The sequence below is a fragment of the Callospermophilus lateralis genome, chromosome 16 (genome assembly GCF_048772815.1).
Source record: "Callospermophilus lateralis isolate mCalLat2 chromosome 16, mCalLat2.hap1, whole genome shotgun sequence".
NCBI classification, from domain to species: Eukaryota; Metazoa; Chordata; class Mammalia; order Rodentia; family Sciuridae; genus Callospermophilus; species Callospermophilus lateralis.
This window is the reverse complement of record NC_135320.1, coordinates 84474525-84489009: the sequence shown is the minus strand read 5'-3', so window position 1 is coordinate 84489009 and position 14485 is coordinate 84474525. Positions and strand designations below refer to the sequence as shown.

General features: G+C 49.9%; 1 protein-coding gene across 3 annotated transcripts in view; it reads left to right on the top strand.

Annotated features, from left to right (window-relative positions):
- Positions 1-2618: 2618 nt before the first annotated feature.
- The window catches only part of Zfat (zinc finger and AT-hook domain containing), a 175787-nt gene continuing 163920 nt past the window's right edge, over positions 2619-14485 (top strand). The window contains exons 1-2 of one of the 3 annotated variants that reach the window (XM_076836092.1): positions 2619-2798; positions 8573-8710. In XM_076836092.1, the coding sequence (XP_076692207.1) occupies positions 8674-8710 (37 nt within the window). In that variant the 5' untranslated portion in view covers positions 2619-2798; positions 8573-8673. Of the gene's footprint in view, positions 2799-3542; positions 3592-8572; positions 8711-14485 lie in introns of those variants that run through there. The other 2 variants (XM_076836094.1, XM_076836095.1) reach the window with 2 other exon arrangements.

Genomic DNA, 14485 nt, shown 5'->3' with positions numbered 1-14485 from the left:
ATGAAATCGTGTACATAAATTTTATTATATTTTCATATAAGGGCATCTGTCACATAGTTATTATTATAACTGTAAAATTACTGATACAAATTTATTTAATTATGCAAATTGCATTTCTTACATAATTGCTATGTTATGTCCGTAAGTTCATTGGTGTGAATTCACTCCTGAGCTAGCCTTCTGAGCCTGGCTGCTTCCAGCAGGCTTGCTGGGAAGCTCATCTCCTTTAGGACCCATTGTTGCAGCAGGAGGCCATTAATTACATAATTTCAAGTGATTTACACTTAATTCCACTAATGCTTTTTCATTAATTGAAAGCATTTTGAAATATTACTGGCAAATGCAAAGAATAAAGATGTTTGCTGATTGAAAATGTGCAGGTCACACAGGCAATGGAAGAGCCAGCTGTGGGCTCACCTTTCCACTTAAAAGGTCTGAGTTTCCCAAAGAAGGGGGTCTTCCCTTAGCCCCTTCTATATGCCCACCTCCAACAGTTTCCCACAAGAGATGCTCAGTAACTTTTCTGTGGAAGGTGAATGGAGAGCAGGAAGGAGAGGCCACAGGAATAATGAAGAAAAATCAAAGCTATCCAAATAATTAACCTAGGACCATCACCCACAGTTGACAATTTCATCTTTTGACTTTAATATTCTGAAATAATTGGGTTCTGAGGTAACTCTTAAGTTGCTTCATTTCCAAAATTCATTTTGGTCACAACATCCAGAAGCAACAACCCATCTTGTAATCAATAAATAACATTTAGATACTGCTGTAAGAAAGGCAACCCAGCACAAAACCAATATTGTCAGCAACCCAGAACAACTCTAATTTCCTGACAGAAATCGATTCCCTGCCAAAGTGATTATTGTAAATATTTATAGTTCTAAAAGAAAAACTCATCATTGTAGGTTTTTGAGCAGTTAATTTCCAGATAACCATCCATCTTGCATCCACGATGGGGGGTGTGTGGGGGTGGCAGTAGCTCTGTGGAACACCTCTTTTGGAGGTCCTTAGGTAGTTGGTGCTCCTGGGAGGTGATATTGCCAAGTGGAAAAACACTGGGCATGGAGAGGCAAGTCCACGTACTCTAATTGGCTTGCTGGCCTTAGAAAGCCACGTGAACTCTCTGAACATGGCTTTCCTCCTGTTTAACTTAACCTCCTGGGTGGTGAGGATGAAATGAAGGGGGCTGGAGAGGAGACATCTCTGAACACATACTTAAGAATCTGGCAAGTTTGGGGTCTTGGAGCGACTCAGTATCTCCTAAGAACAGGATTACAGAACCAGGAAGAAAGGATTCTTGAGAAATCCAAGGAGCCTTGCTAAAGCTCATAGCCCAAGGGCATTTTATCACTAAAACCCAAGTGTGTTCTGAATGTGTGTTCTTTCGGTAATGTTAGGATGCAATAGATGCCAGTAAACAAAGATGAAAAAGACTTGTAAGGATTGTGTTTGGGAAGCTCATGGTCTAGTGGAAAGCGACTGTGCACACAGCTAAATGCCCTTGGACTTGGGGGACTCAGCAATTCAAGTATAACCCTGAGATGTGGAAACAGAGGCATGAGCCCTGGGGCTGTTAGAGAATTTCACTACATGGAGGAGCAACAATAGGGGGTCATACCATGAAAAGAGTGGGCAAAGACTAACATAAACACACGTTTCCCAAGCTTCAGTCACTTGAATTCTGCTTTTCCATTTATGATTTTCACCACTTCTCTGCGTTATGTACACCATTTTAAGTTGAATACTTAAAATGAAAAAAAGAAGTAACCTAAGTTGTATTTACAGCAATAACTGCCATCAATAAAAAGTCAGTTGTTATGTACGGAAATGCATTCAATAATCGTCTAGCTCTATTATCTGTAGGAATAGTTACTACATGGGAACTACAAAGTGACTTGGGAAGCTTAAGAGGGCCACCTGAGAAGTTACCTGAGCTGAGAACTAAAGGGAGCCTTAGAGCTAACCACCTGAACATCAAAAACAAAAACAAGGTCATCAGATTTCAAACAGATAGGGGAGCCTAGCAAGGTGAGAGGGGAGGTCACACCCAGCCGAGGGCTGCGAGACGGATCCGGGCGGAGGGGTCACTTCTGCACGTGGAGCGCAGGCTGTCCACCCTACCTACCGACCAAACCAAGCTGGGCACCCTGAGCGGCCGGCGTTTCGCTCTTGGGGAAACATTGCAACCCGAGGGTGGTGCAGGCTGTATCCACCCGAGTGCAAATCAATAACTGAGACCAAGAAAAGTTCTTGCTAAAGCAGCAGTAGTACAGGTGGTAGGAGCTGGTAAAACGGCGCCGGGAGACCGAGTCCGAACTCCACCTCCGGGTCCAACCCCGCAGCCCACCTGCCAGTGGGAGGTGGGCCGGCAGGTGCACGGCAAGACCGGGAAGCCTCTGGATCCAAGATCCGTACTCCGGGCTTCCGCAGAACCGCTTCCTGGGCGTGGCTTAAAACGCGGAGTGGCGGACCCTCTGGAATGGAGGCAGAGCGCGTCCACTGGGCGCGAGCATGCGCACTGGCTCGGCAGCGCCGCTGGGGGAGGGCCCCCGTGGAGGACGTCGCTACGCAGGCGTCCGAGCCCCGTGGGGAGGAGGGCGAAGACTCCATCCGCCATGTTGGATGCCGCAGATTCGCCATAACCTCGCCTGCTCTTTTCTTAAAAAAATAAAAATAAAAAGCGAAGCGCCAGCGGGGCGCCCCGCCTTCTCGGTCGTTACAGGAGGGGTCCCGGAAGAGCCGAGGCTTTTTTTTCCTCCGCGGTGGGGGCGTTGCCATGGAGACGCAGGCGGCAGGTGAGCCGAGCTGGGGGTTGGGGTGAGGACGGGGTGGGGGTGGGGCGCGGCGCGGCGCGCGGGAAGCCGTTCGGAGCGTGGAGTCGGGTGCCGCGCGCAGGCCTCCGGGCGGCGGAGGGATCCGCGGCAGGAGCCGGAGAGCGGACGTAGCGACGTCCTTCGGCCACACGTTGGGTCGTTGGCAGTGTTCCGCCGCCGAAGAAAAAAAGTTAAAAAATAAAGCTGGAGCCAAGGAGGGGAGCGCCGTGCGCGCGCGCACAGGGGCCGTTTCCAGGACAACGGGCGGCGCCGGGGTGCGCTCCTGCGATGGAGCGCTGGCGTCCCCGCGGGCGAGAGGTTCGAATCCCGGTGCCGCCAGCTCTTTGGCGGGTGGGCTTTGGCTAAGCCCGCCTCCTGTCTGGCCCCGGGTTCCTGCTCTGTGACATAGTTCCCCTAATTATCACATCGAGGCGCTGGGCCGCGATATTTGAAGGGTCAGGGCTTCGAAGGAAAGTTTGCTTGTGTCCCGTAGAGGGACACACAGCGCCAGGGGGTAGCGTTGCCACGGGTCGCCCTGCCACATGCTTCGCAAAATTGTCCTTTACCCCGGCCCGCTGCCCAGCCATGTCACCTCCTCCAGGCAGCCTCCCCCGGCTTCCCGGCCAGAAGCCGGTCGGCCCTCTTGACGCTGGCGCCCTCGCCCCCGGCTTCATGCGTTTGGCTGCGCCGCCCTGCCGGCCGCCCTTAACTGGAGGTCATTCACTGCGGAGAGAAGTTCAGAGAGGTCAGAATCCTAAGGTTAACCATGGCAGAGGTGAGATGTAAGGGTGAAGTCCAGACTCTTGCCTGGCTTGTACCTCCCACCCCAGAATAGTGCGCCCCCGCGGTAGGCGTTCAGTGTGGGCCCTGTCAGGTTTCCTTGCTGGAAATTTGAAATGCAAATGTCATGTCACTGGGGCCACTCTCCACCACCGCCCCTTTGCAGCTTGCTCCCTAGAGCGCTCAAGTTCATCTGTGGAAGCCTGTGGAGTGAGGGTCCCCTTGCTCCCGGGTGGAGATGGGCGCGCGTTTCGGCTGCTTTAGTTCCAACTGGCAGCTTGGCAGGCAGGGTGAGGAGCGGTGGGGACCTTTGTCCTGCCCCATTCTCTGTGGCTCCAGCTGTACCAGGTAGTGGAGTGAGGAAGGGCCCAGAGCCAGAGTGGAGGGCCTTCACCTAGTGACTTCTCAGTTCACTGCCTTCCCTCTCCCTGTCAGTCCCTGCTGCTGGGTCAGAATGACCTGCTCACCTGGCTTCTGGGGGGAATTCACCCAGCAGCCCTTAGAAAGAACCCTGGACTTAGGTTGTTTCCTTCCATTGCTGGCTGAAATGAATGAGAAAAGAGCAAGTTTTGAAAAAGTATTACAGTTAACTCAGGACAGCTAATCTCTAGAAACTAGAGTTTCCTGTTTGGTAGTTAGGTTAAAGCACCGAGATGGAGTGGCACATGCCTGAAAGGTGCAACTTGGCTGTAAATGAGCTGGATGAGTTGTCAGCGGCAGCTGCCACTGCCCTGCTCCCTGTCAGTGGCTTCTGATTCTTCTGGAGGAAAGGTTCCTGTTCCTTCCTTCCCAAACCTTATAATTTACATAACGACTTTTCTAAGATGGTTATCCTTAAGTAGAATTAAGCGGCTGCCTAGGGCAAGGGCAGTCACAATTAGATGTATTAGAAAGACTCTTTAATTGCATTTCCTTTTATAGATAGTTTCATGCTTGTTGCCTCTGAAGACCTCTGCACCAAGCTGGGCAGATTTAATTATGTAGAAGTGTTGAGCTAGAGTTCGGTTTCCCTCCTTCAGTGGTTTTTCCTTGTCTGAAATTTCCCAGCGTCAGGTCTCAACTCTAAGGGCTGGAATGGGGCAGAGGGTGGGAAGAACAACGGCCCTGGGCTGCACCCAGCCCTGGGGACCCCAGCGCCTCATCTGCACTAGGAGACCGGTTCCTACTCTTGCACTGTGGATGCTGGTGGCACTTGAGATGCCAGCTGTCCCCTCTGACCCAGACCCACTCTCTCTATTGTGCAGCTCAGCACTTTGTCATGCGCTGACTTTTAGAAGCATTTGTGACTGGGACTTTTGGATAGAGTTTGATTATGATACATTTCTTCCGAAAGAGAAAAAAATAATTTGAGAGCAAAGCAAACCAACTATTTTAAATACTTGTTACAGATCTGAAGTTGCTTTGTTGTTTTTTTTTTTGGAACATAAGATGTGTAGATAAAGTCACGTTTGCTTATAAGAAGATAATGCTTGACATTAATACAAAAATGGGCATAAATTTGGGTAACAGAATTTTCTTTGTTCCTTTTTAAAAGTTTTAAAAATTATAAATTGAAAAATCATAGTTATCTATAGTTATGGTGTACAAAGTAGTATTATGATTTATGAATATGATATGGAATAATTAAACCAAGGTAATTAACATACCCATCACCCCCCGAACATTTGGTGAGAGCCCTGGAGACTCACTCTCATGCTTTGGAAACGTGCAGCATTGTTACCTGCTGTGTTCACCCTGCAGTCCACCCTGGTCTCACTGAGGCTTGGTGTCCCTTGATGTCTCCTGCCACTGGCCTCTGGTAGAACCAGTGTTCTATTCTGTGCCTGAGTGCACTGTTCCAGATCCCCCGTGTGAGCCCCGTGTGTGTGCTGTTGTGTGCTTGGCTTATTTCACCTGTCAGGATGTTCTCCAGCTCCGCACATTTCCACAAAAGGCAAACTGTCATTTGTAAGGCCCAGTTATACTCCAGGGTACTTGTATGCCCCATTTTCTTGACCCTCACATGTCAGTGAACACTTAGTTGCCTGCATCGTGTCTGTTGTGGCAGCCTGCAGTGAACATGGGAGTGCAGATGTCCCTGGCACACACAGATTTGGCTGGATTCTGTCAAATCATGGGCAGGTGACATCGCAAAGCATGGGACTCTGGAATCTGGTGCCTTTGATCCCAGCAGTCTGGGCTGAGGCAGGTGGGCAGGGTAGGGACCTGGTGTGCGGCCCAGCTGCAGGCTGTGGATGAGATGGTGGCAGGAAAGTGGATAGGAAGGAAGCGAGGGGACCCTGAGCCACGGAGCACGGGAGACAATGCAGCCTGGCATCTCTGAAAGGTGTTGTGCCTGCTCTTCCCAGGGCTCCTTGGGCCCTGCCAGCTCCCCTAGTGTCAGAGGTTCTGCTGTGCTGCTATAGGTGGTGCCATAGGGCCTTCAGAGGCCACCCCATTCCTTCTCCCCGCAGGGCTGTGGCTTCCCACCACCAGGCTGGTTCCAGCTTCCCTCAGATGTTTGCTACCCAGTGCTGGGGTGCTCGTCCTCGCTCCTTCCCCTGGGGACTTCACCCAGTCATACCAGTGGGAAGCCAGCTCCTTTGGGAGAGCATGCCAGAGCCACTCAGTCTCCCCGTTTCCTACTTTAAAGTCATAAAGATATACTTCTGGGTTTGTTTGTTTCTTTACTTTAAAGCTTTATGCTTCTTGCCCTTAGGTCTAGCTCTGTTATCCATCTCAAATTAGTTCGTGGATGGTGTGAAGCAGGGTTCTGGTTCTGGTGTCCAGGTGGATCTCCGTTTGCTGGAGCAACAAATGTATTGAATTACTTTGGCTCTTCTGTTGACAGTCATGTGGGTCCATTTCTGAGCTTTCTGGTCTCATCTGTTTATCTTTTATCAGTGCCACACCATTTTGATTACTATAGTTTTAAAGTAATTTTTGGAGTTATAAATGATAGGGGCATTTAGAATATTTTTTGGAAGGACAAAAATCTAGGCAGGAGTCTTTCATTAGGTTCTGTCATGGCACAGCCCAGGTGTTGAAGCTCACCCCAAGATGTTCACAACAAGGTGGTGGCTGGGAGGCACAGAGGGAAGACAGATTTGCAGATATAATTCAGAGAAAAAAAAGCCCATGGAAGTTTTGACCGATTGGATTTTATCGTTGGGTCCAGCAAGCCGCCTGTCTGTGTTTTTGGGGAAGGGGGGATGATGGACACAGCAGGCCCAGGGAGGGGGAAGTCTTTGCAGACTTTGCACCTGCTGCCCTGGTCCATGATTTTAGTTCCCTTCTGTGATGTGGGGAGGGGGCCTTTGTACTCTGCTTCCCATTTTACTTTGGAGTTGGGCCAGAGCACTAGTGTAGGGCTTGCCAGGTCCTGGGGGAGCCCTTTCTTGGGGACGGAGGGCTCTCTCCCCTTATGAAGCTCATGGGGTGGATGTTTTGTGCAGTCTAGAGGGTTCCTTGGGTGGAAGCATTCAGTTCCTTACAGTGAACCCTGTAAGGAACCAGGTAATGCAGGGAGCAAGATAACAACTGGGAGGTAGTCCTGGGACCTTGCCCAGTCTCTGGAGCCACCATGGCCTCTTGTAAAAAGGGTCACTGCAGGCCACTGGGCAGTATGTCTCTAAAGGTCCCATAGTGAAGCACTGGGCACACATCTGGCCCCTGATTTTTCTTTTTCACCATCCATCTGTTCCTTCCTTTCTCCCTCAGCCTTTATCAAGCCTCACCTTCTTCCCCTGAACATCTTGTAGTTTTCAATATTATCTTTGAAAATTTGAAGCATGCTGAGAGTGATCTGTGATCATGAGTGATGACGTGCTATGCAGTGGCCGGCCTTGTGCAGCCCTGCCATTGTGGGGGTGAGAGGGACTCTGGAAGCATCATATCTGTAGAAGTTTATTATCTTTTTAAAAATTATTTATTTATTTATTTATTTATTTTTTAGTGAAGTAAGCAGAAGCTTGCACTGGGCCAGCTGTAGAATCACTGAACTGCTCTGGGCGGGGGGGACTTAGTCATGGGAGCTGAGTAGCCACTCAGTACTGGACCTAGTGTAAGGCCTGTATGGGCCTGTGACTCCTTTAAGAGGCTGCTGATCTTCTGTTAGAACCTTGCCTTGTCCAGAATCTGGGGCTTGCCCAGGCTGCAGGTGAGTCAGGTGTCAGCTCCTTAGGCCTGGTGAGCGGGGGAGACCTGAGCAGCCAGAGATAAAAGAAGCCTGGGTTGGGCTGCTGTCCAGTGCCCCTGAAGTTTGGCCATTGTGCTCAAAAGATTGAGTCACACACCTGCCTAATCTGGGCCGACTGGCAGCTGAGGCCTGAGCCTTTGTGTGGCCTCATGGCCCAGCTCCTGTGGCCCTCCACGGGAAGGCTGCTGCCAGGAGCTGAGCATGGTGGGCAGGAAGGCCTGTTCTCCAGGAGCTCACTGCCCACAGGGCATACAGACCAGCTCAAAAATGAGCAAAAGTTTGTCAAGAGGCAGTGGTACCTGGCTATCCACAGGGGATTGATTCCTGGACTTCCTATGGATACCAAAATCTGCAGATGCTGAAATCCCTTGTAAAAATGGTGCAGTGTTTGTATATAACCTGTGAATATTCTCTTGTCTGTATGTGTTCAGTACAGACACATTTTTTCCAGATACTTTTGATCCATGGTTGGTTGAATCCATGGAGGTGAAACCCATGAAACAGAAGGCCCACTGCTCTTTACAGAACATATACAGATGGCTGAGAAGCACATGAGACAATGTTTGGCATGTCAATAGGGACATGCCAGTCGAAACCACAGTGAGAAACTACTGCATGCCAACTAGAATGGCTGAAATTAAAATAATTTACAGCCCCAGTTGTTGAGAATGTGGCATCTAGAACTCTGATACACCATTGGTGGAGATGTAAAACAGCAGGTCACTTTGCAGAATAATTTGGTGGTTTCTCGCTGTGTTAAGCATACACTTAAATAACTCATCTGTCGTCATGCTCCTAGGTACTTACCCAAGAGAAATAAAGCCTGTGTCCCTATGAAGACATGTGTGCACCAGTCATAGCAGCTTTATTTGTAATAACCCTAAAGTGGAACCAACTCAAATGTTTATCAACTTTGTGACTGGCTCAACAAATTGCGGTATGTCTTCACAATGGAATACTACTCAGCAGTGAAAATAACAAACTGCTAATGGACTAATCTTAACAGCATGTTAAATGAAAGAATCCAGGGAGGATAGACTACATACTGTTGGGCTGTGGAGCAGTTGGATCTCTTGTGCGTTGTTATGAGAATGTAAGACCCTGCAATTGATGTAAACAGTATGGAAAAACAGTATGATGGGCCCCCCAAATTCTAAAAGTAGAATTACCTTATGAAGAATTGCCATATGAAATCACCAGCAATTCCACTTCTTTATATATATCCAAAATAAATGAAAGTAGGGTCTCTAAGAGATACTTGTGTGTTGAGAGCCATAGCCGAAGGGGCCCCAGAGTTATTAGGAGACATAATTTTTTCTTTAGCCATTATTGCCAGAATTCCTATCTTCATCCCAGTGCATGAAGACAAAGATAAAACCAATCTACAGCTTCTGCAATAGCCATAACTGAACTGCTTGCAGAACTTGCCTGGACTATGTATCACTTATATGCATTATGAACTCACTTGTATGCATTGTGAACTATCTGTTGGTGCAGCGACTTCTGGTAGTGTTGGGGTATTTATGCTGATGGTGTCATCGGTGGTACAATTTTTCCAAAAGGAGCCGTCAGCTGGCTTGGTGTATCTTCCTCCCTTCTGCTTGTCATGATCCTTCAGTTAAAATTTGGGGGCTAACAGAGGTGAGGCAAAGAACCTCACCCCCCCCCGCTGGTACGAAGACCTCTACACAGGTGTGGCTGTATACTGGACTAGTAATCAGTGATGGGTAAGATCCAATTACTATGGTACCAACCTAAGACAGGAGGCTGACGCCTTGAGGTCAGCTCATCCGATAATGGGTAAGAACCATATGTACTATTGGACAACCTAAGGCAGGCACGGTCCCTAAGCCACATGCTTGTTGTTTAAGCAGAGAGGGGGAGATGTTGAGAGCCACAGCTGAAGGGGCCCCAGCAAACTTTCAGACTGCCAGCTGATGATTGGCTCACAGTGGCCCCAGCAACATCTAGCTGATTGGCTCCTCTGCGGTGAAGCTCATTGGGCTGTTTCCCTGCCCTTTCAGGCCACGGAGCTGCTCATTGGGGGACTTTTTGGCTCCGCCCATGCGACCCAGCCAATCGGCCTCAAGAGGATGAGGATTGTGGGAGGTGTGGAGGCTGGTGGTTGGGGAGTGTGGCTTGTGGGAAGCCGGTGGGGGCAGTTGGGCTCTGAGGGTTTTTTCCTGAGGAGCTGTTTTGTTTGGGGTGTGTGGTTCTAAAAATAAAGTTTCTTTCTTTTGACAAGTGGCTCCTGAACTTGTGCACACATTTTCATAGTAGCATGACTCCCTGTAGCTGAAAGGTGGAAACAGCTTGTTTGTCCATTGATAGGTGATAGATAATCAAAACATGCATATACATACAATAGTATATTATTTAGCTGTAAAACTGAGGAAGATTTGATACATGCTAGAACAGGCATGAACCTTGAGGACATTATGCTAAATGAAATGTCACAAGAAGACAAATGCCATATAATTCTAGAGTAGTCACATTCACGGAGATAGCAAACAGGATGGTGATTGCCAGGATCTAGGAGGAGGGCAGTGAAGAGTTGGGGTTTCATGGGTAGTGAGTTTCCACTGGGGAAGGTGGAACTTTTGTGGAGGTGGCTGGTGCTGATGGCTGCATGCCATCGAGCTGGACACATATGGCTGAGATGGTCAGTTTTGTGTGCATTCTACGGTAGTTAAAGAATACTGTGTAATGTATAATTGTATTATAAGAACTTCTAGAAAACTTGGAACAATAGGGACAGAAAAGAACCCGTGCTTGGCAGGAGCTATCAGGGAGAAGGACTGCAGAGTGGGGGAAGTGTCCTACACCTTGACTTTGGTGATGGCTCTGCTCGCCTGCCCTGTGGTGAAACTGACCAATCCAAGCTCCTCAGGTGGTACTGGAGGTGTGCACAGGGGTGGAGTAGGACACACCACGTATTCATTGCTGCCTGGGTTGTGGAGGAGCTCAGGAAAGCCTCCAAGGTGATGTTCAAGCAGAGTGACCAGGCCAGGAGTAAAGCAGGTGAAAGGGGTAAAGGCAGTGAGCTGCCTCTGCCCATATGCGGGCCTGGCCAGTGCCAGCTCAGAGTTGGGCAGCGACCCTCCACCTCCTTATGCCCTCTTTGCCCAGTTCCAGGCCTCTGAGCCCTGTGGTGGGGAGTGTACTCAGCCAGCCTGTCCTGCCTGGAGCCTCCAGACTCGCTGACTAAGGCCTGCTAGGTCCTGCTGGAGTCCTGGGTGTCCACCTGGTGCTCCGTCTGCAGTGCTTACTCTTGCATTCACCCAAGCTGCCCTGGCTCATCTTTTTTCCTTGCGTCTTGCTAGGCTGAGTGAGTGGGGCTCCCCCGCCTCCAGAAATATATGCTCTGGGAAATGGCACTTGCCCTGCAGCCCGGGGGAGCTGACTTGCATTTCAGCCTCACCATGCGACGGTTCTTGTGACCCACTTTAATTTTATGGTATGGGGGATTGATTCCTGGGCCTTGTACACGCTAGGCAAACATCCCCAGCCCTTTTTTTTTTTTTTTTTTTTTTTTAATTTTTATTTTGAGAAAGGGTCTGGGTAAGTTGCCCAGGCTGGTCTCAAACTTGTGATTCTCCTGCCCCAACTCTCCTGTGATTACAGGTGCATGCCCTGTGCCTGGCTCTTGTGAGTTGTTTTAAACTTTGGTGTCCATTTCTGTAAAATTAGAGCTAAACATGTCTTTGCCTCAGAATTTTATTCTCTGAAGAATTGAATCAGGGGAGGCATATGGGGAAGTGGCTGCTGTTCAGGGAAGAGTTTCGAGGCAGCTTGGGAGTTCTCTAAGACTGTGTCCCAGGCGGCCTGTGGTACATCTCGGTGTCCTGGGATATCACTTCCTGACAGAGCACAGGATGCTGCTGTCCCTGGCTCCCCTGCGTTGGGCATGGGGGCCGGGACAGACAGTGTGCTGCTCAGTGCCCTTCAGGTGGCTGCCAGCCTTCCCCTTGGACATGGCTCCCGCCCAGGCTGCACAGCCCCTGTCCTGCTCTGCCTGCACACTTGTCCAGCTGAGCTGCCCGTCTCACATTCTTCCACACCTGAGGGGTTGTTTACAACAGAAGCCCCAGGAGTGTCCCAGTGCCATGAGAGGGGCTCTCAGCCATTGTCTCTGCTGCTGTGACTGCAGTGCTCCAGCATTGCGATATTGCCTTTGATTTACAGATAAGCCAAGGGTCAGAGAGATTTGGTCACATGAAGGCAGGTGACCAAGCCAGGACAGGTATATGGCCTGGCTGACCCCAAACCAAACCCTGTGCTCTTCAGGTTACTGAGCGGATCCTGCATTTATGGAGCACCAGGAATGTCAGTGTCTCTGTCCCATTTAATTCTCATAAGGTCCCAGGGAGGCTGATGCTGTCATTGACATCATGCAGATTAAGAAATTGGGGCCTACGGAGACAGGATCCTGTCTCAGAGCCCTAGGGAAAGCCCTGCTTCACCAGCCCTGTGTAGCCCCAAAGCCCAAGTCCTTATGCCCGCTGGCCTAGTTGGTGCCTCTGTGTTTTCACGCCTCTGTCCCTCTCCCTCTCTGGGTGTTCACAGAAGCCTTCTGTGACTTCTGTCTAACCCTTTGTCTGACAGACTTGCTGTGTGCTTTTGTGACAGATTTGGTGTGCACTGTGGGTGCAGATCTTGGCTCCCTGTGAAGTGTGTATGGGGTGGGGTGGGAGCACAGAGACCAGTGGGCGCTAGAGGAGGTGGGGAGCACTGCAGATACAGCTGCAGAGGTCCGAGGCGCCTCGGCACCCGGCTTCTGTTCTGCTTCCTTTATTCTCTTTCTCTCCCCTCTTCTCGTTTTCCTGTTCTCAATTTTTAGAAAACAAAATCATCAGGAAAAACATTCTGCACTTTTCATTTTCTCAGGTTTTTGGTCTCTAACTTAAAGACCAGGCATGAAGTGCCCACAAGAGGAACATGAATTGGGAAAGAGTTTTGGGGTGGGAACTGAGAGGCAGGCAAAGCCCATGTAGATAGGCAGGAGCGCTGTGGGAATTGTTGACTGCTCCTGGTTCCAGCCCAGGGGCAGAATCCAAGGTGAAAGGGTGGCCTGGTGGCCCTGGGAAGCTGGTCCTGTCTGGCGCTACGAGACCTCTGTTGTCCACATGGTGGGTACCCATGGCTCAGTTGGCCTTTGGGGGTCACGGCAGGAGAGATTTGGGTGAGTTTCATGTTTGGAATCCCTGGACGTAAGGAACCCAGATGTGACCAGGGCTCCCTTTAGTGCTACTACTTTGATTACTTTAAACAGGAGCTCTAGTAGTAAGCGTGCTGGAGGGCCTGTGAGCATTCCGCAGCCTGCGTTGTTCTGTGGTTCCCGAGGGTGCTCACTCCATCTCTTCCACCCTGGCTGTGCCTCTACCTGCACTGCTGTTTTTTGGGTAATCTTCTCTGTTCCTTCCTGAGCAGCTCTGGTGGCCACTCAACTCAGCATTTCCTGAACCATGCTCAGTGTCAGGTCTCAACAGGTGAGAGCTATCAGGTGACAGAAGGGTCTGCTGCTCAACACTGGGGAGATAAACATTGTTCCAAGTTTCTTTCAAGGTGACTCACTGTCTTTCCAAAGATAGATAACATTCAGGTTTTTCCAAACTCATTGGTGGCAGGACACATTTCCCTGAGGTCTTCTGGGGCCAGGTTACCTGCAGCCTCTGGGTGGGGCTTGTTGTTCAGGCCAAGCCTCCTGGACGTTCTGGTTGGTTGATGGAGTGCAGCCTCAGGTGCATACACACTGGGCCAAATCAGGGTCTCCAGTGGCTGCAAGCCACCAGGTCCCTCCTTGGCCTGTGGAGATGGAGTGGCTTATCCTGGCAGAGTGAGGGGGTCTCCCTTTGCAGGGTGGGGAGGGAGGAGGCAGCCCCACTCATCCTTTGTCCTTTTGGTAGAAAGTGTGTTTTAGAAAGTAATTTTCCCTCTGACCCTATTTTCCACCCAGCCTCTCTGGGACCTGTTGTTCATGGTTGCTGGTGCATAAGGATCTACGACTCCAGTGACAGCTGTGCTCTTGTCACTAACCTTCATGCTGCAGGAACAGGGACTGTGTGAAAAGTGACTCCTGGTGATTAGCTGGAGAAATGGAGCTTTAGGATCCCATGAGCCTTTGAGGACCTCAGTGAAGAGCATCTGTGGGCTTTCAGAGGCAAACCCAGAAAGCCCCAGACCATGCAGCCTGAGACCCAGCTGGAAATAGCAGGTCTCCCAAATGGCCTTCCTGTGCCAGACCACAGTAGGTGCTGCACACTGCGGGGATGGACCTGATGAGACCCCTTCTCCCAGACCTGCTGCTGCCTTCGGCCCACTCTGGCCCAGTGGTGGGATGACCTCTCACACCTGCTGGCTTTGGGGCTGCTCCTGGACCCTGGTCAGGTCTAGCCTTCTCTGCCCTGGCACCTTCTCCCTGATTTTCCTTGCCCAGGTTCCGCCTCTGAAACCAGAGAGTGTGTGCTTGTGGCCTAGCGGGCTGGCGGTATTTTTGGTGGGAGAATCCTCTCTTTCTCAGGCGACTTTATTTTTTATGTATTTTCAATATTGAAAAGTATTTTGAGCACTTACTTTCTAACTTTCTTTAAACCTTTGATATGTAACAGGAAAACATTTAGAGAATTTTAATTATAGTAATAACTATAGTAATAACCGTTTTGTTTTTCCTCTCCAACACCCATGTGCTTCTCAGGAGAGGGTTCTGTGGCAT